Source organism: Dasypus novemcinctus, chromosome 6 (genome assembly GCF_030445035.2).
Source record: "Dasypus novemcinctus isolate mDasNov1 chromosome 6, mDasNov1.1.hap2, whole genome shotgun sequence".
NCBI classification, from domain to species: Eukaryota; Metazoa; Chordata; class Mammalia; order Cingulata; family Dasypodidae; genus Dasypus; species Dasypus novemcinctus.
Window position 1 is genome coordinate 103,835,973 of NC_080678.1, and position 26,082 is coordinate 103,862,054.

The 26,082-nt window shown below is 47.4% G+C and overlaps 1 protein-coding gene across 1 annotated transcript in view; it reads left to right on the forward strand.

The window, feature by feature from the left end:
* Window positions 1-227: 227 nt before the first annotated feature.
* The window catches only part of LOC131278908 (transmembrane protein 132B-like), a 196,597-nt gene continuing 170,742 nt past the window's right edge, over window positions 228-26,082 (forward strand). Inside the window, 2 exon segments of the mRNA XM_071215567.1 lie at window positions 228-241; window positions 2,653-2,799. Of these exon segments, the coding sequence (XP_071071668.1) occupies window positions 228-241; window positions 2,653-2,799 (161 nt within the window).

The following is a 26,082-nucleotide window of genomic DNA, read 5'->3' on the forward strand; positions in this document are numbered from 1 at the left end:
GAGTTTCATGTGTGTTGCCATGTGACGAGACACTGATCATTCATATTATTTTCCATTTTATCACATTTGCTGACTCTGTCACACTTTGTCCTGTGGCTGACGAGCAATTTGGCTGTTTCTGTTGGGGCTGAGATGGCAGGTCTGCCGTGGATGTTTTTGTATGCATCTTTTGGTGAACACTTGTGTGCACTTCTGCTGACTAGCAGTGGAAGTCCTGGGTTACGGCGATGTGGAAATTCAGGTTCAGTAGACACTGCCAAGTGGTGTTCCAAAGAGATGGAGCCAAATTACACGTGGCCAGTTCCAGTTACCCTGCATCCTTGCCAACACTTGCTGTGGTCTGTCTTTTCACTTTATTTTATTTATTATTTTAAAAAATATTTATTTTATTTATTTCTCCACCTCTCGTTGTTTGTGCTCGCTGTCTGCCCTCTGTGTCTGTTCATTGTGTGCTTGTCTTCTTTTTTTCAGGAGGTACCGGGAACCAAACCTGGGATCTCCCATATGGGAAGGAGGTGCCCACTTGCTTCAGCCACCTCCACTCCCACTTGTGATGTCTCTCATTGTGTTTCCTTGTTATGTCTCTTCATTGCATCGTCTTGTTGCATCATCTTGTTGCGTCAGCTCACTGTCTTGCTCATCTTCTCTAGGAGGCATTGGGAACCAAACCTGGGACCTCCCATGTGGTAGGCGGGCACCCAACTGCTTGAACCACAGCTGTTTCCCTGTCTTTTCACTTTAGCCATTCTGATGAGTAAGCATCTGTTGAAATTTTTACCATCGAGTTTGAGTGAAGACATCATGTTGAAGCTCACTAGAGAGTACCAGGAGATTTACTAGAGTGGGTAACTAATAATAGTGATAATGATCATTAATAATTATAATAATAATTCAAAAATTAACAACAATCTAAAAGCATCCACAGAGGGCATCAGGCCCGTTGTGGCCTCAGACCATACGGAGATGGTTGGTGGTTCGTTTGTGACTTCTGTGTCCATGGTCGCTCTCCGCAGGGGTCAAAGGAGCTTTCTCAGCTTGGTTGTCCGCTCTTTGGGGAGGGTTAGGCCCCAAATGTCTGCTGAAGTCAACCATAGGGAAGGGGGCTGAGCTAGGGATCTGGTTTCTGGAGAGCTCCTCTTTGCCTGAAAGCTCACTGCATGGAAGTTTCCAGATCCCCTTGTGTTCCTTCCTTCTTTAAGTCTTAACGATGTTTTGATTTTGATAAATCCTTTGTATAAGTTTCAGTCACCCCTGAGATGAGTCCTTCACCTTTTCAAACTGACCCCTGAGACTGCTATTATGAATGGAATTGACTGATTAATTTTCCCTAGGGGACCTTTGCTTCCACGTTCTTGGTGGTGGTGGGATGTGTGTCTTAATGTACTTTTCTGGGCTGGCCCTTCCTGAACTCTTCCACGGACTATTTTTCTGCACGTAGCACTCTTCTTTCTTTGACTCATGTAAAAGATGCCCTGCACCTCCCGGGCATTTCTCGCTGCCCTCAGGCCCCGGGAGTAGAGGCTACCAGAGCTGGGCCCTGCTGGCCCCGCACACTGCTCCACTTCCAGGACTCCCGGCTGCCCTTTGGCGGGACTTGAGCGTGGTCAGGTCCCAGCAGCAGTGGGCGGGCTCCAGGCTGAGCTCTCCTCCCAGCTGTCCTCCAGGCAGGGTCACGGCTCTTCTGGGAAGGGGCTGGCCACTGCCCAAGAGGGGACCGAGGCCGCTGCGTCATGAGGCAGCGCCACTTAGGAGAGGGAAGGACGTGCAGACGCTCGGCCTGTGGCCTCTCTGGCCTGTCCTCAGTGGCCGAGGCACCTGCTGCCTCAGCTTCTTTCTCAGGGAACTGCGTCCTGCGCACAATGTGCCGGGCAGCACCTGGCCACCCGGGCTGCCCCCAGTGCCACCTGTTCTCCTCCTGAGGCCCAAGTGCTCCCACTGTCACCCTCGCACCCTGTGGTCAGCCTGGCCCCCTCCGTGGCCCCCACACGCTGCCTCCCCAGGGCTTCCCCCAGGACCTCCCAGGGGCCTCCTGCCACACAGGGACTCTTCTGTCCCCATGTGAAGAGCAGGCCCTGCAGATTCCAGCCAGATGCCCCCACACCTGTTCCCACACACCTGTCCACACACACCTGCTCACATACACCTACCCACGCACACCTGCCCACACACACCTGTCTATGCACACCTGCCCCCACATACCTGCCCACGCATACCTGCTCACATACACCTACCCATGCACACCTGCCCACACACACCTGTCTACACACACCTGCCCACACACAGCTGCCCACACATACCTCCTGCACACCTGCCCCCCCACCTACCCACAAATACCTGTCCACACACACCTGCCTACACACACCTGTTCACTGCTGTCACCCTGGGCTTTCTGAAGCAGAAAGTGATCTGGGTCCCAATAGCACCAGTGAAACAAAAAATTAACCTGTGGGCAAAATGCTGGGGTGGCCTCCTAGCTCAGGGCGCCCGTGAAAATGACAGACATTGGGTTTGTAAGGCAGGGCTGTTTGCTGCTGGCCTCTAGGCCTCTTCTGGTGGTGAAGGGAGGTGTAGTTGTTTCTCCATTTGAGCTCCATATTTTACTACTTGTTTGTAGTTGAAATGGTGTTTTATATCATTTTTTCCACCCAACAGAATTAAGGCAGCCGCAGGTGTGAAGATCATGGCAGTCAGAGTCAGCAGTGAGGACCACTGGGCGGTCCAGGAGGAAGTCGATAACGGCAGTGTGCAGACAAGTGCCGCCCTCACCTGCGTGGGCCATCGCCCCGACCTGCAGAGCAGGTAAGCGCCAAGACCCTCAAGGTACCTGAGCAGTGGTGGGGCTGGGGGTAGCTGCAAGAGCTGATAGCAAAATAGTGTGTGTATCAATCAAGCGTGCTCCCCATCGACCGCTCGTCAGCACAGAGCAGTCCCACGGCTTCTGCTCGGCTCCATTGTGGGACGTGCCTCTGAGGCTTTTATTCCTTAACCTCTCTATACACAAATGACCTCATTAGGGTGGCAGTCTCAAAAATTACCTCAGTCAACATTTTTCACTGCATGGGGTTTGATAATGGTATTTTAAACATTTTATTATTACCATTGTTGGCAGGAGCTGAAGACTAAAGTGGGGAAAATAGAAATGATTTTCGTGGCCAGGAGAAAATGGACTTTATTAATGGGCAAAACGAGGATGGCTGTAGCTCTTGGATAATTGCCCCTTAGTGGCTAGTACACGCCTGGGATTGGCACATGCTTAGACCAAACAGGTCTCCAGACTTCAGAAGGTTAAGTCGGGTGAACTTGGCATTGCAGGCAGGCAGCCTGTCTTCTCCAGCATAGACACCAGCCTTGGGGTTTCCGGGGCTGAGCTCACCTGGGCGGCAGAGAGGCCATTGCTAGGAATCTTGCATCAGGAAGCCCAACAGGTAGCGAGTGCTCTCTCCCCTGTGGCCACGGTCTTAGCCCCCAGGCTCTCTGCCTCCATATCCTCTCCTTTGACTGAGCTCCCTTGTCTATGGGGCAGGTCAGTGCTTTGACCAGAATGCCACTCTGACCTGCCCTCCCCACTCTGGAGCCATCATTGATTCCACTGTCACCCAGGATGAGGGTGAAAATCCTCAGCTCCCGCCCGAGTCCCTCACAGGCCTGCCACGTAATGCTGTCTACTGCCCCTCGCATTCTCTGTTCCGCCTTCTCGAGTCTGTGCACAGTCCTAGGTCTGCAGTGTTAGGCTGGGAGGAGGAACTCTATCGTTGTTTGCAGAATGAATGGGTGAGTGGGTGGGAGGAGCCTGAGACTGCCTGAAGGGCTCGGGCTTGCCTCTTCCAATGAGCTGTCTGATGAGCGCTACCTGTCCCTGGGTGGCCCCAGCGGGCCACGTTGGACTCTGTCTGCTTTTGAAGATGTCTTTTAAAGGGAGAGAAGTGACTCAGGCTGAGTGGCCCAAAGCCTTCTGTTAGAGAATTATCGATCAAGGCTCTGTGTGGCTCTTACTTGAAACTCAGTGTTCTGGTCATTGTCTTTTACGTCTGGTGACAGAGCTTTCAGTCTGCAACTTACTGGACCAGTGGTTTTCCTAGACCTTTGTATGTGCCTGCTGAACAGTTCCAAATCCTGAGTTGTTAATATGTGGCGAGAGCCTGGGGTTTTTATACTGGTCCAGGCACCTTCGGTCATAAGCAATAGAGTGCTGCTGGGTGTCAGCTGGCAGTCTGCCACACCCCTCGGGGGTTACAGTTTGATTCTCTGCTTTGCACAGGGGCTCTGTGTGTTTGTATCCCCGGTGGAAGATGTTCTCTTGGCTGCTGGGGTGGTTATCAGGTGGGCTTTGTTCAATTGATGCCATAAACTATTATACTAATAAAGTCCCAGCAAAACAGTGACCTTTAGCCTCTCTTGTAAATGGGAAGGTTCAGGAGTAGACTGGGACCAGGAACATGTGGACACAGATAATGAGGCAGTATCCTTAGTGCCTGTCTCCTTGTCTTTCCTCCAGGTTGCCTTTTGCTCAGGCTGACTCTTCCCTCCTGGTGGCACAATGGCTGCCAGCTGCTGTCAGCATCCATCCCACTGACTTAGGCACTTTAGGAATAAAGCTTCCCTTCTCAGACAGGCCATGCCTCATGTCCTAGGGCTCGTCGTCACTGGCTCTATTGGGGGTAGCTTGGATCACGTACCCACCCGGCACCAATTGCCGTAGCCAACCCTGGATGTAGAAGGTAGATTGGCTGCACCTGAATGACATGGACTTGGAGGGGAACAGAGGGATCCCAGGAAGAAGGATACTGGGGCGGAGGGAAACAGATGGCCCTGCAGCTGCCGTCGTCTAGCCGACTCCCCTCTTGTACTGGTGTGGTCTGAGGAGCTTATGCTGCCTCTTTGGCCTCAGCGAGGCTGTCTGGGTGTTTGCTGGTGGAATCCATGGCCTGTGCATAGGAAATTAATTTGTTGAAATCTTTGACTGATCACGTGGTAACATTTTAAGTGGAAAACAACACAGACCATGGTTGTCACTTTTGGTTTTGTGAGAATCCACTTTGCATTCTCTTTCAAAGAGCTAACAAAGGTTCCATGAGAACAAAAGTAGTTGTGTGAGGAGACTTCCAGAAGTATGAGACCCTCTCCCCTCCCAGTGTCCTCTTTCTCCTTCCCTTTCTTCACATCCAGTATCTGACCGCTCTTGGGCTGTAGGAAGGGCAGGGATTGTTGCTTTGGCATGATAATTTATGCTTATCCATTTCATAATCTAAATAAATAATTGCTTTTTTATACTTTTTGATGACTTGTGATATGAAATGAGGTGTGAAATACAGGCTCATGGCCGGGTCTCCCAGCTAACAAAGGGAATGTATGAATAGATTCCTAATGAAACATCCTGCGGAAACTTTAATCTCGGAATGGTGACAACCTTGGGTGGAATAATAGAATATAACATACAAACTGCCTGAAACACTGTGATAAGAATTAAAAACGTGTTGAACGTTAAGACCCAATAGAAAGACAGCCATGGCCTTGATTTAAAATATTTTTAATGATCTCTCATTGTGAGGAAAGTGAGTAATGAAGATAAAAACCAGGTGATAAAGGGTAGGGTTGCAAGAAGAGGAGGGAAGAGATTAGAAAAATAAGCAAATCTGGAAGTGTTCAGAACAGATAACAGCAAACCAGAAGAAATGAAAGCTAGATGATGGGCCATTTGCATGGAAGCCATGTGCCACCAGAGAGCTCGGGACACGGCTGTTCCTTGAATGATTTCTGTCTGGCTGTTGGAACCCAAACCTCAGAGCAAACAAGCTGCAACTTCTTATGTGGCTGGAAGCCATAATGCAGAGCACATTCTCATCTGAACATCAGCACGGACAGAGGAAGGGGAGTTTGTGCTTCCACATGGAAGAGCAAATTCCTGCAACAGGTTCCTGCAAAGAAATAGACACAGCTGCATTTTGTAACCCCGCTCAAAGTAAAATGGACATCAAAGTCAAAGTGACCAGAGTGTTGCCATATTTGAAAATCTGGATCTCATCTTTCTGTTTTTATTTGCATGCTTTCTTTCATAAAATATTATAAGTGACTGAGCAGAGGAAGGGATTACCATTTTAATTAACTCAACTAACCCATTGCTTTTTGTGAAACTTAACAGTTGAACATAAAAGCAAAAACCTGTGCTAATGTAAGAAAGTTGCAGTGTCAACTGTCGTTTTATGGATTTGTGAAACATGAGCAGGCTAAATCTTTCCTTTTGCTTAATGACTCTTATTCTAGTAGAAAAAAAAAAATGGGACCAGTTCACAGTTAGATACTTCTAACAGCTGCTCTGTTTCTGGAAGTAGGGAGAGTTTTTCTACTTGACTCAGTTTTACATTGGTTTCGTTCCTTCTGTAAACTGTTTTATTACGAGTAAAAGGTAGTACACCTGGGGCATTTTGGTATGTCTTTGAGAACAAGTTCGGGTGATTCTTTTGTCTATTCCTTATTTTATTTAAAAACCATATTATGCCTGTTAGGTTCCAGACACTATTTTAAGTCATTTAGAAAAATAAACTTTAAAAAGTCTAAAGTAAGAATCCTGTGAGGCAGTAACTGTTGTTATTCTCATTTAACAGATGGGCAAACTGAGGCACAAGCAGTTTAAGTGACTTGCTGAGGCCGCAGAGCCAGTAAGTGGCTGAAACCATCTGACTTCAGAGTTGACCCACTTCCCTACTGCCCTGGGCTGCCTCAGGTGGAGCTGCGATGCACGCCCATCGCGTCCTCCTCCTTCCTGTGCTTCCTCTCTCTGGCTCTTGCTGGACGGAAGAGCATGCCCACCGCACTGGCAGACCGCCTGGCATGTGGAAATATGGCTGCAGCTGGTTGAATGATGGCTCCCCAAAAGCTTCATGCCCATGTCCCCACCTGTGGACATGGATGTGACCTTATGTGGCAAAAAGGCCTTTGTGGGCATAATCAAGTTAAGGACCTCGGGATGAGACGATCCTGGGTGACCCATTGGGCCCTAAGGCCAACGACAGGCATCCTTATACGAGAGATGCCCAGAGAAGACAGTCAGGGGAGGGCTCGGAGGGGGACGGCCACAGTCAAGGAGGCCAGGGAGGCTGATGGCTACCCGGTGCTGGAGGATGCAGGAAGGGGGCTCTGCTGAGCTCCAAAGGAGCCTGGACCCTCCACCCAATTCCACACGCCCGGCCTCCGGAACTGTGAGGGCATAAATTTCTGATGTTTCAAGTCCAAGTCTGTGGTATTCTGTTACAGCAGTCGGTGGAAATGAATGCAGGAGCTTAGTGAGTACTTGTGGAATGTGTGAAGCAGGACTTGCCAAACCTGGCTGAACATCAGAGTAAAGGCCTGTGAGTCTTTAAAATGACACCCTCCTGGACCTTAGGTCCAGGGCCCCAGGTGGTGGTGGCACTTAAAACAGGCTCGAGAGTCGCTGGGAGGCAGGAATGAATGAAATGTTGCGGAAATTTCTATGAGAAATGAACAACACTATAAGAAAATAAAGATATTCCATCTTTAACAAATTGAGGATTTGAAAATAGGGATTTAGAAACACACAGTTCTTGGATTTCCAGTGCATTTGAACACGTGCTGTGCTCTGAGTACCAGCCACCACACTTCACGAGGGGTCTGACATTTAGAAAGACCCCAGGCCCCGGGCCTCTCTGTCATGGATGGCCCCATCTACGGGCCAGAGGTTGATTGTTTTAATTCATGCTCAAAAGCAGCCGCAGAGTTCTCCTACATGAAGCGGAGGACACTGCGTCCCCTCTACACTCAAAAGGCCAGCAGAAGAGAAGGAAAAAAGGAAATATTTGAAAAACATTGTCCCCTTTGTACCTCAAGATGACTCTGTTAGTGATAGGGGAGGGGCTGCTACTCAGAGGCACCCAGGCCATACAGTGGTGGAGGGCCAAACTGGGATTCGAACCCAGTCCTCAGGATCCTAGGACAGTGCCTGGTACATGTGGGTGCTTGTGGCAGTTTGGTGAGTCCCAAAAAGAGAAAGATTGTATTTTTAAACTATTCCTGTGGGTGTGATACTCTTTGATTGCATTAAATTCGGTTGAGGTCCCTTTGCTTAGATTGCTTGGTAAGATCACGTTAGGGCTTTCGATGGGACCACGGTAGTGGGCAGGATTTGTGTTGAGGCGCCGCCTTCTCGTGGGGCTGGTTAAAAGGGAGACAGAGCGCGAGACAGACTCAGGGAAAGGAAGCCACCACTTTTGACCCTGCCACGTGAGTGAGCACTAGAGGATCGCCTAAGCACGAAGTCCCTGAGAGGGTGGGCTCACGGGGCAGCTCAAGAGAAGCCGGTGAGCCGGGGAAGGCTGAGCCCACAGCAGGCATCGGCGGCATCTTTATTCGCCACATACTGGGACAACAGGGTCAACAGAGGCTGACTTGGGTGAGAAAGCACCTCTCACGGTGCCTCGGTTTGGACTTCCCATGGCCTTGGAACTGTAAGCTTTTACCCCAAATAGCTCCCCTTTATAAAAGCCAACCCATTACTGGGACTTTGCATCATCAGCCTTTTTGCAAATGAAAACAGCTCCCAACAGATAGCCAGTGAAGGATTCTAAGTCCAGCCCTCTCCTCTCAGCATGAGCCTTACCTCAAAAAGACGAGCAGTGCCCAAGGGAGACTTTGCCAAAGGCCAGTACTTTGGTGGGATTTGGGTGTGCCCCCAATTCCCAGTTTAAACCACATCACCTGAGACCTAGGAAGCTCAGGCACAATCACCACATTGCCAGTTTCTTGCACTGTGAGTCCTTGTAGAACTAGAAATAGAGAAGAGTTTCTCCTGGCAAACCCCAAGTGTCATTTCGCATCTGTCAGGCCCTCTCTTGCTGAGTGCAGATTTCATTTTGAATGTGGGATTTAACTTCTAGATCTCGTCACCTTGTGCAGACAGAAATCGAGCCAGAGCAAACTGGGAACTGTCTTTCTAAAGTTCTGCCAGCACCGTGATTTTAAACCTGAGTCCTCTCCCCAAATTTCTAATGGGCAGTTAGTAACACTAACCAAGGGTAATTTGCAGAGCTACTTCTTAAGAGGCGATGCCAATGAGAATGGCTCTTCATTGGATCTTTTATGGTGGCATTTGCTTTTCAGTAATTTTTAGAAATTTTATTATGACACCTGCCCATGGATCACCATCGTCAATCAGATTGTCCATTAAAAGTATGAACCTTCTTCTGATGCAGCACAAGTCTTTGAAAACGGACCTTTGAGTGCCTGCTTCCCTCCCCACCCCCACCTCCTTCCTCACAGTCTGCTGGAGAAACTTCTCCCTGATTTGAAAGCACTCATTTTCCCTCAGCCTGCCTCCAGCAGGGGCCAGTTCACGCGCTGGGCCTTTAAATTTCAAGAAAAGGTTCATTTAGTTTTCCTTCCCTTTATGGGTGAGAAGAAATCTTCTGAGTCTTTGAAAAGGACCCAGGTTTGATTTCACCCAGCCTGTGGCCAGCGTCCTGTGCTGCTCTGCACAGGTGAAGGCTCAATGGTCATCCACGTTGTGCTGTGTGCGAGGAGTTCCCATCCTTTCCCTGGACACGGTGTCTGGCAGCCGGATGCGGCCAGAAGGGGCGTGGAAGACCCTTGCCCCTGAAGATGCTCCTCGGTCCCGACCTTGCCCCCTTTTCCTCCCGATGTTCATTCTGACTTGTCCTCGAGCTCCAGGAGTGCAGACACTGCTTCTTTCCACACCCGGCGTCAGGGCCACTTTAGGGACCTGGTACAGATTGACTGAAAGAAGGAAGCAGTGGGGAGGAATGAGTGTGTTAGGGGCACCTGCTCTCCCCTGGGCTTCGCTTTCTCCTGCTAACGCTCCAGAAGGAGTGCTAGAGCGCCGGGTTGGGTGAGCATGGGTGCCACGTCCATTGGTAGCTGGTGGGTTTGACTTTCCAACCGCTGATAATTGGATCATCGCTCTGATGTGGTATGCAAGTGGTTTAAAAAAGGGGTCGCCTGGTGGGGGTGGTGGGTGGCGAGCGGGCCCTTTAGATAGGGTGGGCAGAGAAGGCTGCCAGAGGACATGCGGTTGGCTCTGCGAGGTGAGGAATAAGGAAGGCCAGGCATGCAAAGCCGGGGAGAGCTCTGTGGGCAGAGGGCATGGCGCGCAGGGCTCCCGGGCAGCCAGGGCCGCGCAGAACCATGGGGACCTGGCCGAGCTTGAGCGTCGCTGCCCAACAGTTGTCCTCATGCTGCGTCCTCTGCTCCCATCCCATGGTGTTTATGAAGTGCCTCCACCTGCCCAGCACTGTTCCAGGCACTGGGGTCTGCTGGGAATAAAGCCTGCAGGACTGTCATTACTCCCCTGGAACTCATGTTTTGGGGTGTGCGTGGGGGGTGGCAGGTCTCCAAAGAAAGAAATATAGAATAACCCATCAGGTGGTACTCAACACTAGTAAGAAGACTAAAGCAGGCGGGGGGACAGAGTGGCAGGGACGTTCTGTTTCAGACAGGGTCTTTGGGGTAGGGTCTTAGGGACAGGGCCTTGAGGGATGGATGTGAGGGTACGGGTCGGCTCGATGTGGGAGAGGACTCTTCCCCCAGGCCCCGGGGCAGCTGGCCCTGGTGGGCTCAGGCCTCAGCTCGGGGGCCAGTGAGGCTGGCATGGGGCGAGCGGGGGTGGGTGTAGAGGCCAGCTCAGAGAGGGGGCAGGGGGTTGGATTATTAAGGGCTTGCTAGCTCTGAAAGGGCTCTGGGTTCTATTTCAGGGCTGGTGGGCAGCTACTGCAGTGTTCTGCGTGGAAGCGGCATGCTGTACTTTATATTTTTAGAAGTGTGCTGGTTGCCAGGTAGAGAAGGGTCTGTAAGGAGGAAGGCTGGAAGCTGAGAGACCAGGTGGATAGACAGTCCTGGGGCTAGCTGAGACGAGACATGTCTTACTGCCTTGGTCACGGGATGCCCCCACGTTAATGATGATATAATGAGAAAAAGCATATACTGAAGCAAGCGGTGAACAGGCTGAGAATCAGAGGGCCTGGCTCTGTCCACTTTGGTGGAAGGGCCGGTGGGAAGGGGTGGGAACCTCAGGGGAGGCTGGGGTCAGAGCCCGAAGGAAGCGTGTTGGGCCATGTGCTCAGGAACATCTTGCTTTCTGTGGACATCCTCAGTGGAAATGGATGATGCGCTCAGATGTCCCCTCACCCCACCTCTCCCACGTGACCCCCTGTCATGGGCAGGAAAGTCCAGGGCTGGGAGAAGGCCATGCCCATTTTCAGGGCTGGAGGCTTCAGGGGTATAGATGGTGGTGGCCAGTGGCCTTGACCGGGTGTCTTACCTTTTGTGCCAGCCAGAGGTGGCTAGATCGAGAAATAAAGTGATCCAGGAGGCTAAAACCAGGATTTGGTCCCTGGTACTTCCAGGGATGTCTGCCTATTGTCTCGCTCTCTGGGCCTCTGCTCCACCCCGGTCTTGTAGAGATGGGGGCTTTAAAGCCCTGTTCCTGTGCTACGGAGACAGAGCCACTCCCGGGACACAGGCTCTTTGCTCCTGCCCTGCCTGGGATGTTGGCATGGAGCAGCGGATTGGCTGCTCCTTGGAGAATTAGTTCTCCAGATCCTGTAAGTGAGAGCAAGGTGCCGTCTCCATGGTAAGCCATGCTGGTTGTGCTCAGTCGGTGCATCTGTAGGCTTTTCTTTAATTGGAATATCACCACTCTGATCGCACAGGGAGTTTGGTGCCTGGAGAAAGCTGCCTTTTGTTGAGAGGCAATAGGTTGGTGGGCAAAGGGGATCCTTGAATATTTTCTCTGATATCCAAGGAGCATGACTTACCCTACCCATATTGCCTTGTCGTGGGTACCATAGTGTGACCTATTAATTATGAGCTTTGCCTTTGCCAGCTGGGGGTGCAGAGACTGAGAATTTCATTTCTGATGAATCAAGTTGCTTATTTAACAAGCAGTTCATTAGAAAGTATAAAAACTAACCAGGACTGGCTTCAGCCTTTAGCCACAGCTGCTGGGACTGCCAGGCTGCAGTGGAATCAGCGGGCTTTGACGTGTGTGCGTGTGATGTTCCGTGATCACTTGGTGCCAGGCAGGTTCCATGTGTCTCGGCATGAACTTGGCTCAGATTAATTTTCACCTTAGTGAGGACTGTTTTCCTTTCACAATTTGCTTTGGTTCCACAGAGTTCAGAGTTAGCTCATTTGGTTTAGGAATAGTCGAGAAAAGCCCTTGGAAATGAAAAGGCAAGTTGGCCAAGAAAAGTGGGAACCAGGAGGCATTTACTGGAGCATTTGCATCTGATTCTCAGTGAGTGATGGGCAGTGTTACAGGTTGGCTTTCGTTCCCCAGAAGACATAGTTAGGTACCAACTCATTGGAACCTGTGAATGGGACCCACCCTATTTGGAAATAGGGTCTTTGAAGAGGGGAGTAGTCAGGACGAGGCCAAACTGAGTCCAAAATGACAGGTGTCCTCATGGGAAAGGGGGAATTGGACACAGGAAGACAGAGAGAAGGAGACCATGTGGCAGCAGGGGCAGAGGTGGAAGAGAGCACCTGGTAACTGCCAGCAGCCAGAAGAGGCAAGGAAGGCTTCTTCCCTGCAGGTTTCAGAGGGAGCATGGCCTGAGGACACCTCCATTTCAGACTTCCGGCCCCCAGAACTGGGAGGTCATAAATTCCTATTGTTTAAAGCTGCCCAGTTTGTGATGCTTTGATATGGCAACCATGGGAAACCAAGGCAGGCGGGCACTTCATTACCTCAGAGGATGCCATGTGCTGCACCTCATTGTTGATGAGTCTTGGCCAGAAACCTTCGGGAATCAGCTGCCATAGGTAGCACCTTCAGAGATGCTTATTATGTATTTTATTTTATTTTATTTTATTTTTTCCTTGATTCCATTTATTGCTTTATTTCAGGGGAGACACATGCCTCCTCACAGCGCCCCCTACCCCATTTTCAATCCTAGCACTTTATTTTCACTACTTGTTGTTTTTTTTTGAAGGTTTTTAAAGTAACATTTATTTTTTTTCAAACTTTTTTTTATTGACTTTGTAATAATATTACATTAAAAATATATATGTGAGGTCCCATTCAACCCCACATCCCCACCCCACCTCTCTCCCCCCCAGCAACACTCATTCCCATCATCATGACACATCCATTGGATTTGGTAAGTACATCTTTGGGCACCTCTGCACCTCATAGTCAATGGTCCACATCATGGCCCATACTCTCCTCCATTCCATCCAGTGGGCCCTGTGAGGATTTACAATGTCCAGTGATTGCCTCTGAAGCGCCATCCAGTGTAGCTCCATGTCCCAAAGATGCCTCCACCTCTCATCTCTTCCTGCCTTTCCCCATACCCATCAGCCACCATGTCCACTTTTCCCAATCCAATGCCACCTCTTCTATGTGGACATTGGATTGGTTGTGTCCATTGCATCTCTATGTCACGAGGAGGCTCAGATTCCACATGGATGCTGGATGCAATCCTCCCACTTTCAGTTGTAATCACTCTAGGCTCCATGGTGTGGTGGTTGTCCTTCTTCAACTCCATCTTAGCTGAGTGTGGTGAGTCCAATAAATCAGATTGTAGGTGCTGGAGTCTGTTGAGGCTCAGGATCTGGCTATCACATTGTCAGTCCAGAGATTCAAATCCCCTAAATATATCTTAAACCCCAACATTAACTGCACCTCCAGCACATTAGCATGAAAGTCTTATGGAGGAAGATCCCATCTGAGTCCAGATTCATCACACATAAACACCATTTCCAAAGAGGGGCCATCTGACCTGGTTGTTAACCCCATCGGCCATGACCATAAATAATTGGAGATTTACAGGATTTAGACTCAGCGTGAAAATGACCACTTCCTTCCTTGGTTGTAAATGGCCATGTTGAGTGAGGCTCTCCCCCCGATGTCTGTTAGTGTCTTTGCTGTGAAATATTGCAGCCATCGAGACGATGCCAGGGTCTTGAGGAAAGAAGTTCTCTCAACACATGCTCTAAGTGGCTTTATTTCAGGAATGACACTTCTATCACCTCCCTCTTTGAAATGCTCTCCAGTTCATCCGGGATTTCTAGGCTTATAATCATAACTGACCATGCTGATGGTATCCTGAGCTAGACAAAGAAGGAGATGCGCTGTTTTGTATTTTCTGCATTCTCTATTCTACCCATGCCAAAGCTAGGTGTTTTGCTTGCAGTTCACTAGGAAATGCCACGTAGTTCTTTCTCGTTTTTCATTTTAGAAGACTTTCCAGAGTGCTAAACCCGAGGTATTTGTTGGGTGTGTTAGTTTCCTATGGCTGCTGTAATGAATCACCACAAACTTCGAGCTTAAAACAATTCAGAGTCATTCTTTTGTGGTTCTGGAAGTCAGAGGTCTGAAATCAGTCTCAGCAGGCTGAAGTGGAGGTGTTGGCAGGGCTGGGTCCTTCTGGAGCTCCAGGAGAGAGCCCGTTTGCTGTCCTTCCCCAGCTTTAGAGGCTGCCTGCACGGCTCCTCCGTCACATGGCAGGGCACGTGGTGGCATCTCCCAGTCTCTCCCTTCTCTTCTGGGTTCACTTGCTTTCAGCATCTTGTTTCCCTGGCTTTCTCTCCTTGAATTTCATTCTCTTACAAAGGACTCCAGTAAGAGGATAAGACCCACCCTGGGCCATACCTTACCTGAAGTGACCTCAACTAACGGTCCTGCTTACAATAGATTTACACCCAGAGGAGTGGATTAGCTTTAAGAACATGATTTTTTGGGGTACATACAGTTTCAAATTACCATACTCCACCCTCTGGACCCCAAAAGACATGGTCTTTCCATATGCAAATACATTGACCCATCACAGTATCCCCAAAGCCTTAAGTCATTCCGGTAAGAATACTAAGTACAAAGTCTCCTCAAAATCAGGTATAGGTGTGGTCTGTCCTGGGGCACAGTTTCCCTCCGGCTGTGGAGCTGTGAAACCTAGAGGACAAGTTATCTTCTTCCAATATACAAAGGAGGGACAGTCATAGGATAAACATTCCCATTCCCATAGGGAGAAACTGGAAGGACATCAGGGGTCACAGGTCCCAAACAATCCCAAAATCCTGATATTAGATTTCAAGTCTGAGAGTCATTTTTGGAATGATGTTTTGTCCTCCAAGCCTGATGAAGTGGCAGCCCCACCCTGTTCAAGGGCTTGTGCGAGAGCCATGCTCTTCCCAAACACTGGGGTAAAGGCTCCAACATCTTCAAGAATTGGGGTGGCAGCTGAGCTCTGGGCTCTACCCTCACCAAGCATTGTGATGGCAGGCAAATTCTCTGCAATCCTCCAAGCATCTGAGACCACTGGGGTGGTAACTCTTTTCCTGAACAAGGGAAGGCCCCCCCTCTCCAAGCTCCAGGGCATACTCATCCTTTCCAGTTTTTCTGCAGGGTGGAGTTTAGACATTTCCACCCTGGTTGCCAAGAAGCATGCCAGCTGTAGGATCCCACAGTTTCTAGAGTACAGTGCGTTCTTATTATCTGAAATAGCTATGTTCTATGAAGTTGCCACAAACATAAATTAGCAAATACTGACCCATGGCTTCTAGGGGAAATCCAGGGTTAGGTTCTTGTGTGCCTCTGTTCACAACATTTTTATCAGCTGGTCAATACAAACTTTTTTTAAATGTGTGTTTCTATTTAAAGACTCCTTATTTAAAATATATCATTGATTTATCAACTTTGAAACCACAGCCAACAGCACACGCCTAATAAACCCTATTTAATGCATGAACTTTCTCTGCAAGGCATGTCGCAGCCTTCTTGTGCTTAGGAACACTAGACAGCACTTCAGCACTACGCTTGGGGGTCACCAACAGTAAAATCACTAACAGAAAGTACAAAAATGTGATAGCTATGCCACTAAATTTATCATGAAAAGGACACTTGTTTATAGTAGGAGAGCTGAACAAGGAGGCGGGCGTCGCTATGTTCACCTGCAACTGGGAGCATGCGTGTCAGGTGACTCCAGGTATTTCCTGTTCTGCTCATGTCCACGGATGGCCGTGAAAGTGCTGCAAGCATCAGTTTTGGGTTACAAATAAACTTTGTGAGAAGATGAATAAAAAATACCTTTAAAGGTATGGTTGGTTAAGCTGAGGTCAGACTGGATTAGAGAGGACCCTGGCGTCCTCCTTGGAAGAGGAGGTTGTGGCACAGAGGTACAGGGAGCGAAGCAGCTGCGAGCCAAGGAACGCTGAGGCCTGCTGGCCAGCAGCCACTGGAGGCTGGTGCAGCCCTGCCTGCATGTTGATTTTAGACTTCCGGCTTCCAGAGCTGTGTGACGGTCAATTTCTGTCACTTAAAGCCCCTTCGGTTTTGGGTGCGCTGTCATGGCCAGCCCTAGGAAACTAAGACAGACGGCGGAGGCCCTGGGGGGAATTACAGCCGGGAATTGAATAGCAAGTGTCCATGAGGGGTTTGCAGCTTTGGAGAAGGACCTCAAATTGAGGTCCTTGGACTGAAGATCTGGGAGACGAGGGGCCATACAGTGGCCGTCAGGGGCTGGTGGGGCTGTAAGGGGCAGCCGGGACCAAGGCCCAGCTGGGACTGGGGACGGCAAGGAGGTGGGAGGCGGGGTGCAGGGAGAGGCTGGAGGGGCAGACTGGCTTCCCTGTCCTGCCCCTCGGGGGCAGCCCAGGGGAGGTCTCCCAGTGGCTTCGGGCACATCCTTCCTGCCCTTCTGGCTCAAACGAACCATCCGGGCTGGCGGCCCTGCTTGCGCTTCTCTCCCACCCTGCCCCCGTCGCCTGGGCAGCTTCGAGGGTCGCAGTGGAGACTTGGGCAGAGCCCGGCTGCCTGGGTCTTACCAGCCGTGGGATGCGGGTGGGTTCCTCGGCGCCTCGGGCCCTCGCCACTGCAGTGAGGCTCCGAGGGCTGCCCCACGGCCGTCCTCCTCCCCGACAGGCACGGGGTTTGTTTTCTGTTCTTTTTTAAAGTTATAGACTATTTTAAGCGTACTTACAAATGCAGAGGACATTGCAGCAAACATCCATCCATCACATAGCTTTGTCGTGATTTAGCTTTTTGCCAGATTTGCTGCAGGGCTTGAAAAATACAAGAACCAAAAGAAACAAAGGAAACTCCCCTGTCTCGTTCTCCCACCTGCCTCGACCCTGAATCACATGCTTATCACGGTTAGCAATGATCCGATAGACGGTGTGTTGGGCGTGTTTTCAGACTTCACATGAATGGGATCGTGTGGTAAGAGCCCTTCCGCAGCTCACCCCTTGTGCTCAGCGTGGCGTTTTCTAAGTTAATCTCTGTTGGTATGTGGCGCTAGTTCTTCTGTTCCCCTTGATGTGTAGTTATTCCATTCTACAGCTGTTCTGTGATTTACTTACTCTTCCGCTGATGGGTGAATGTTATTTAAATATTTTCCCCCACAGCTCTCCGTGCCCATTCTTGGACAAGTAATCTTGAGTAGATCCTCAGGGAAAGTGGCTTTCAAACTGGAGGTGAGAACCCATTAATGACAAGCATACCAAAAGGGAAATGGAATCACCCAGCGCAGAAGAGAAGGCACCGGCCCATGGCATGTGGGATGGGTTGATTGTGGCCTCCAAGAAGGCTGAACTCTGAACCCCACGTCTGCTGTTGTGGCCTTGTTTGGAGATAAAGTCTTTGTAGATGTCATCAAGTTAAGATGAGGCCACACTGGAGGAGGGTGGGCCCTAAGCCCAGGGCCTGGTGTCCTTGTAAGGGGAGGAGAGATACAGAGAGGAGGAGCCATGAGAAGTCGGGGCAGAGCACCAGCTGCACATCCAGGAGCCGGGGAGGTGTGGGAGGAGGGGAGCATGGCCCCCAGCACCCTGAATTGGGGTCTCTGGAACCGTGAGAGAATCAGCTTCTGCTGCTCAAGACACCCAGCTTATGGTCATCCGTTAGGGCAGCCCCAGGAAGCGACTACCGTGTACAGTACGGAAAAGTGCGATTTTGTAACGTTGTAGGGTCTTTGTGTGTGTGTGTTCTGAGCTGTCCCGAAAAATCTACTTATTACCATGGGTTGGAGTGAAACAATATGCTGCCGAAGTGCCAGGATCTTACTCAGCAATGGAATTCCTACATCCTTGCGTGTAAGTGTCATCAATTTTCTGTGTTGCCAAATCAGTCCTCAAAGTCGTTGTACCAACTGGTATGTCGCATTTGAGGTTAGAAAGTTTCTTAACTTTCTGAAAGGAGAGGATTTTTCCAGAAGCCTATCCTCGTATATCTCATTGTGAGTTGTTGTTCTTCTGACTTTATTTTATAGACATGCCTTTGGTGTTTTGTTTTCTTAGAGAAACACTCATCTTAATGACATGCTATTTAATTTCTCTGCTGTCAAGAGGCAGAATTAAGTTATTCCTTTTTTTTAAAAAAAGAATGATTTAAGTAGGAAATCATGAATGCAAAATGCTGTAGTTAAAAATCAGTAGATAAGCTGATGGATCATCTGTCACTTGGCTCTTGCAATAAAGGGAAAGAAAGTGATACTTAATCATTTTCAAAAAATAAAAACAATGATGATGGATTTGGTGTATTTTGATGCTGAATGACTCATTAGGGAAAACTGCTATTTTCCAGTTATTAAAGGAACTAGTACCTTCCATTTCCCCCTTGATCAGACAGGACAAATCAAAGAATTCTTTTTTTCAAGGGCATATGAGGTCCGTTTAAACTGTTTAAACATGTGAACAGTTGCTACTAATCGTTGACTCAACTGGAAATCCTATATCTAGGTGGCAAATCGGTGACCCACAAACCTGATTTGTTTGGACTACACATTGTTTATTTTTACCCCCTTCCTTTTGGTCTCACTTTGTAAAAATCAGGAGATACTACAAAGTGTGGCGATACTAGACGATCTGGCAGCATTGGGTTAGCATTTGTGAGTGACCACACTGGCTGCTCAGCTCAATAGACACCGTGCTCTTGTGCGCACTACAGTCTCCCATGCTCCCTATCGTGCCCCTGAAACTGGGGTTGGCTGGGTGCTGGCTGGTGTTTACCACCACGGATGTAGTGATGCTCTTCTCATAGGAAAGAAGTGTGTCTTGATATCACCATTTTTCAGCTCTGTGACTCTATGGGATTGAATGATGTGCCCCTCCCCACCCATCATGTCTACCTGGAACCTCAGAGCAGGACCCTCTTGACCCTCTGTGGAAATAGGGTCTCTGCAGGATTAAGGTGAGGGTGGAGACCCTGGATTAGGGGGCCCTGAGTTCCAGGAGTGTATCCTCAGGGGAGACAGAAGAGGACACAGAGACAGAGGAGAAGGCCATGTGGAACTGGGAGGGATGCAGCCACAGCTAGGGGACCCTGCAGGATGCGGCAATCCCCAGAAACAGGTGAGAGGCAGGGCACAGCTGCCCGTCAGTGCCTCCCGAAGGCACCACGGGCCCCTGCATTGGACCCCAGCCTCCACCTGTGAGTGCACAGGTTTCTGTTGTTTGAAGCCACCCAGTTTGGGGTCATTACTTATGGCCCCCCAGGAACCCAAGGCAGTACCCTTAGACATGCTATTAAGGTTCTTGTGCCTCAGTTTCCTCTTTTAATTTTTAAAAGTCTTTAAAACTGGGTGAATAATAGTACTCACCTTAAAGGGCTGTTGTGAGGATCAAAGAAGTTTAGATGTGTAAAGCATTTCAGCTGCACCTACAATAATTTAAATTATTGTATCAGCCATGCCTCTGTTGGGTGGGAAATGCAGACAAAGAGATGGAGTGTTTCAAGATACATGAGAAAGCATATTTCTTTGTAGGAACAAAGAATATTCTTCTATGTTTAAATAGGACAACAGAAGATTTCTAAGTTGAAAGAAACAACTAAGATACCCATGAGAAACAAAATTCAGGACACTCTGTGATACACAGAGAAGGCATATGCTGGAAAACTTAATGAATCCATTAAAGGGCTTAGGTTTCCAGCAGGCCTTCTGCCCACGCGCAGAGGAGCCGCTGCTGCCGCTGCACCTGCAGTCGTGGCTGACTCTGCACTTGGTCCCCCTCATGGAGGGAGCTGCTGGCCCCCCAAGCATCAGAGCCCCTCCTGGCCCCATGTTCTCCATTGCCTTGAGGAGAACTCCCTGGGACCCAGGGGAGAGGAGCTCGTGTAGAGCAGGGGTGCCGGGGCTGCAGGCAGAGAGCTGCGTTCCTGGCGCTCCTGGGCTCTGTAGGCCCTGGGAGCTGGTGACCCCAGACTCCGGGGATTCTGCTGCAAGCTGAGCTCTCCTGCCCCTCCCTGCAGGCTCACTGCGGGGATTAAATGGAGTAAAACAAAAAAGCAGCTTCTTCCCTTGGCAGAAATCCACCCCAAAGACGTGACTCCAGATGCAGCGCTTTTTGAAGATTTTTTCCTCTAAAATGGATTTTTTTTTTAAAAAAGCAGAGTTTACACAATTAGGGGAATGAACATGGACCCTTACAGAGCATTTCAAGTTGCATTTGGGTTTCTCCCCAGAAGCGCTTTCGGATTCCCCTTTTACCTCTGTCAAAGCCCTCAAGCAATAAAGCCATCACTGCGGGCGTCCTGGGTGGGGCGGGGCCCGGGCAGGTTGAAAAGGCTCCCGCCAGGGGCCTGCTGCGGGCCTGGTGTGCTGCCACTGCCTGAAGAGGGAAACTGGAAGGGGTTGTTTAAACTCATGTCAGCCGACACCGGCGGGGCTCGAGTTGGGATGGTTTTGTGGTTTGTCTGAACCTCTACAGGAAGGTAAAATGCCACCGTCATTTAGATGTATGGTCTTTGGAGTCAGCGCTGGGTTCCAATCCAGGCCCTGTCATTTAGTCATGGTGCGACCTTGGGTGATACAAGACCTCCATGACTCAGTTTCTCACCTGTGATCTGGGGAAAAGACTAATACCCACTTACTGTGGGGATTAAATGAGATGATTCACGTAAACTGTTGAGTTTGGTGTCTGGGGAATAATCTCTTCACAAAGGGAGGAGAAGTTTGGGAGCAAGGGCCCTGTGCGGCAGGGGACCCCACTGTGCCTGAGCCAAGCCCCTGGGAGGTGTGCCTCTCTGTGGCGTTTGATCAGCTAGTGTAAAGCCAGGCTGTCCTGTAAGTGGATCGGCGTTTCTGGCAGTCGAAATGCCTATCTTTGCATGGCATCTCTGGATGCTATTTTAAGTTTTGACAAATGCTGAGAGGATGGACGAAGCGGATCTGGGGGTCAGGGTTGGCCCCTGGTCTCCAGTCGGTACCCCTTAGACACTGGCCAACCACTCCCTGCAGTTCACGGGCAGGCCTCCAGTTTCTCCTTATCCCAGGACACGGTCGGATTCCCATTTGTCATCCTGATTCTCTGACATGCTGACCAGCTCCTCCACTCACCAGAGACCTTCCCTTCTGCGAGGGTCTATCGTGGAAAAAGCAGCGCCCGCCTTGGGTGGCGCTGCCTGCAGCACTTCCAGCCTCTCCTTCTCCAAGCAGAGCGTGGGCTTCTGTCCTTCCTTTCACTCACACACATCAGTCAATAGTTCTCGGAGCCTGAGGTGCGCAGAAGAGGGGGTCCCAGAGGTTCCAGGGTAGCCTGCCGTGGCCCAGCAGTGGCCAGGAGAAGGGCGCTGTGGGTGGAAACATTTATGGGCCGTGAGCTTTGAACTTGGTGCGGGCTGGGGTGGGGGCTCATGGGATGTCCTGTGTCTCCCGGGGCTCCACAGAGCCAGAGACCCTGCTGAGGGCAGTGCTGACATGCCCTCGTCCGTGACTGTCAGTCCCTGGTCGGCTGCTAAGTGGCAGTTCTGGGACCCCTGCTGGAAGAGGTGACAGTTCTCCACTGGAGGGGTTTTGAGGAGCTGGTAACAGCCATGGCTGTGGGGTTTGCCTTCCGTGTGATGGCCTGGTACTAGTTCTTTCTTAAGATAGAAAGTGAATTGATCTTCAGTTGAAATGGAAACAACTTATAATTAAACATTTGCAGCCAAAGTGTATTTATAGTTAAGGTGGTTACATTTTTCATTACCAGCAGATGCCAGTGAAGCAAGAAAAATGTGTGTGCGTGTTTAAAATCTGTTAACAATGGTAGTCTTTATTCTATTTGTTTTCTCTGGTGCCTTAGTGACAAGAAAATAGAAGGCAATTATGCACCGTGAAATTGAGTTGAATTGGGAAGGGCAGGGCTCCTGAAAAGTGTATTTTTTTTCCTGTGGCAATTCATTCAAGTTGCCTTCACCGTCTGTTAAAAATGTTTTATCTATTTGGGGTTTGCTGGGTAGAAGTAAGTGTCTTTTCCACACTATTGATCCACTCACTTCTCCTTTGTCTTAAAGATGAGGTTGGTCACTTGCCTCATTTGTATACAGAAGGTTTGAGATCTGTAGCTGGATAAAACAATCCTAAGTAACTGGAATAATATCTCTCTGTTATATCTGCTTTGTATTCTGTGTAGAACATTCCTCTTTATTTTCACTTTGCATAATTTAAAAAGTAATACAAAGTCATTGTTGAAAAGTTGGAAAACAAAAAGCATGAAGAACCACTATTAATATTTTTTCCTAGTTCCATTTAGTGTTTTCAGCCTATGAATTTATTACAATTTTCTCTCCTGCTTTTTTCAGCTTAACTTCTTTTCATAGGTTTTTGCCATTGTGGTTGCAAACTTACTATAAACTTCTGATAGCTCCTCACTGTTATCTCAAATGGGTGCAACAAAATTTACTTAAGTTTCTCTAGTAGAGGCCAATTAGGTTGTTTCTAAATATTTACTGTTCTAAATAAATCTTGAATCTTTGTCTTTTACATTCTTTCTTTAGGTAAATTCCCAGATGTGATTTCACAGGGTATTGACATTTTAAAAGATTTATTATAGAATTTTCAAAACTTCTTTCCAAGAAATACTAGTTAATACTCAACAAGACATATATGATATACACATCTTATCTTTGTAGCACTGAGTGCTATCATATTGACATTCTTGCTTATTTGATAGGTGTGAGCACATATTTAACTATTTTCTAAATTACTTTTTCTCTCTAATGGTGCTGAAAAAAGATTCCAAGGTTTATTGGCCATTTATATTTCTGTTTTTGGATATTGTTTTTCCACATCTTTGGCAGTGAAGCACAGTGGTTGAGAACACAGGCTCTATGTGTTTGTGTCCTGTCACTAACTAATGACCTTGCTACCTCAGTCCCTTCATTTGTAAAATGGGGACAATAATGTGCCACCTATGCCAGTTATCAGTTTATTGTTTCTCAGCTCCACTTCACGCTTGCTCTGGAATAATGGGGTGGACTCCACGTATTTCTCCTTTGTGGTGAGCATGGTATTAACCTTCGCTGGTAGAAGGTGCTGGAGAGACATGCAGGAGGCAAAGCCCTCTGTTTTGTCTTCTTGCCACTGCTTAGCTTCACTGGTGTGTGTGGTGGACATCCAGTGAACACATGAGACACAGAATAATAAAGTATCCAGTTCAGTTCTTCATACATAGAAAGCACCCAATAAGTTTTAGTTCTTTTCCTTCCCCAATTCAAGTCCTCCACTGTCAGAGAGAAAGAAGTACTTCATTTGGCATTCATAATAATATTATGAAATCATCAAGGTAGGTGTTATTTTATCTACTTTTGCAGATGAATAAAAACCAGGACACAAAGGTTTTTTTTTTTTTTTTAATGATTTAGCTCCACACAGGTAGTAGTTAGTATCAAAGAAGGGACCTGAGTATTGCCTCTGGGATTTGTTTTTACTTTACTTAGAAGGTAATAAATTACTCCATCCTCTGCAGATCCATGGTGAATTGTACCTTTCATCACTGTGAAGCAACTCTCTTTATCTCTATTTGTACTTTTTGTCTTAACATCTACTTTGACATTACTATTATTATACCAGTTTTCTTCTGGTTACTGTTGCATGGCGTATGTATTTTTCAAACTTTTAATTTCAACTTTGTGTCTTAGATGTTTTAGTTGTCTTCCTTGTGTTTTTTTATTTTGCCACTGTCAATCTTTTGCCTATTAAATGGCATATTTTGTCCATTTACATTTAATGTGATTATAAATATTTTGTGTTCTAACCTATGATTTAATTTTTTTCTCATTGCCCCTTCTCCTCTTTATTCTTTTCTTGCTTTCTTTTGGATTCATTGAAGGAAAGGAGGGAAAAATTAAAAAAATTAGCTTGGAAGTTATACAATATTTTATTATTTTATTCCATGTCTTTTCTACTTATCAAAGTCTAATATTTTTGGAAACTTTACCATCTTTTTGGACGATTCCTTATAATATTCTAATTCTATCTATCATTCTTGCTACTTACATGCCACTGTTGTATTTTTTTATATTTTTTTCAATAAAAGACATTATTAGTGTTGTTTTATATAGGCAATATTCACTTATTTTACCCATGTATTTGCCATTTTCTTTGTTCTTTTTCCTTTCTGTGTCCCTGGTCTTCCATTTGGGATCACTTTTCTTCTGCCTTCTTTAGTGTATACTATAGATCAAGATCATCAGTTCTTGTTTGTCTGAAAATGTTTCCGTTTCATTTTTATTCTGGAAGAATATTTTCCCTGGCAATAGAAATCTAAGTTGGCAATTATATTCTTTCGGCACTTTGACTATATCATTATATTGTCTTCTGGATAACATTGTTCTTGTTGCACAGTTATTTTCAGTCTAACTATTTTTACTTTCAAAGCAATCTTTCTTCTTTCTGTATCTGCTTTTTAAAAAATAAAAAATTTTAAGGTGTAATTTGGATGCAGTAAAATACACTAATTTTAAATGTACGTTTCAATGAATTTTGACACATTTATTCACCCACGTAATCAGCACCACAATCAAGGTGCAGAATATTTCCATGATATTTTGAAAGTTCCCTTGTGCTGCTTTGTCACAGTCAGCTTCCCTCTCCTATGTTTCAGGCAACTGATGGCCTGCTTTCTGTCTCTATAGATTAGATGGGTCTTTATTTTAGAGTTTGATATAAATGAAATCATATGGTATATACTCTTTGTGCTGGCTTCTTTTGCATAGCATAATGTTTTTGAGGTTAATTCATGATGTCATGTGTATCAGTATTTCATCCCACTCCTCAGCTCCAAGTAGTGTTCCATTGTAGAGACACAATTTGGTATCAGCCAGTTCATGGACATTTGGTTGTTTCTAGTTTTGGGCTATTAGGAATAAAGCTGCTATGAATATTTATGTACAAGTCTTTGTGTGGATATATGTTATCATTGCACTTGGGAAAATACCCAGGATAGGATTTCTGGGTCATTATGGCAGTTATAAAAAACTGCCAAATTGCTTTTCAAGCTCATTGTATCGTTTTGTACTTCCTACAGCAAATGAGAGCTTCAGTTACCCTACATCCTTGCCAACATTTGGCATTCTTTTCTTTAATTTTAGCCATTCCAGTGAGTAAATTTAGGGGTTTTTCATTGTAGTTTTGTTTACGTTTCTCTAATAAATCAAGGTGTTGTGCATCTTTCCCTAGGCTTATTTATAATTCTTACATCTTCTTTGGGAAAATGTTCAACTCTTTGGCCCATTTGAAAAAATGGAGTTGAGGAGTGGGTATAGCTCAGTGGTTTGATGAAATGAAAAGAAAAGAAAAGAGAAGAGTTTCCTTTGAAGTTTCAAGAGTTATTTTTATAAAGTGTACCAGTCCTTTAATATATACATGTTCTGCAAACATTTCCTCCTAATGTGTGGCTACTCTTTTCATTTTCTTATTTATTTTTTTGTTAAATTACTTTTATTATTTTTTAATGAATTAATTTTAAATGTTACATTAAAAAAATATGAGGTCCCTATATACCCCTCCACCCTCCTCACCCCACCCCTCCCATAACCACAACCTCCTCCATCATCATGGGACATTCATTGCACTTGGTGAATACATCTCTGAGCACTGCTGCACCACATGGTCAATGGTCCACATTACAGTTTACACTCTCCCCCAGTCCACCCAATGGGCCATGGGAGGACATAAAATGTCCAGTAACTGTCCCTGTAGTACCATCCAGGACACCTCCAAGTCCTGAAAATGTCCCCACATCACGTCTCTTCTTCCCATTCCCACCCTCAGCAGCAGAAAGTGGTAATGGCCACTTTCTCCATCTCAGTGCTACATTTACTTCCATTACTAATCACATTAGTTCCAGAATAGAGTATCA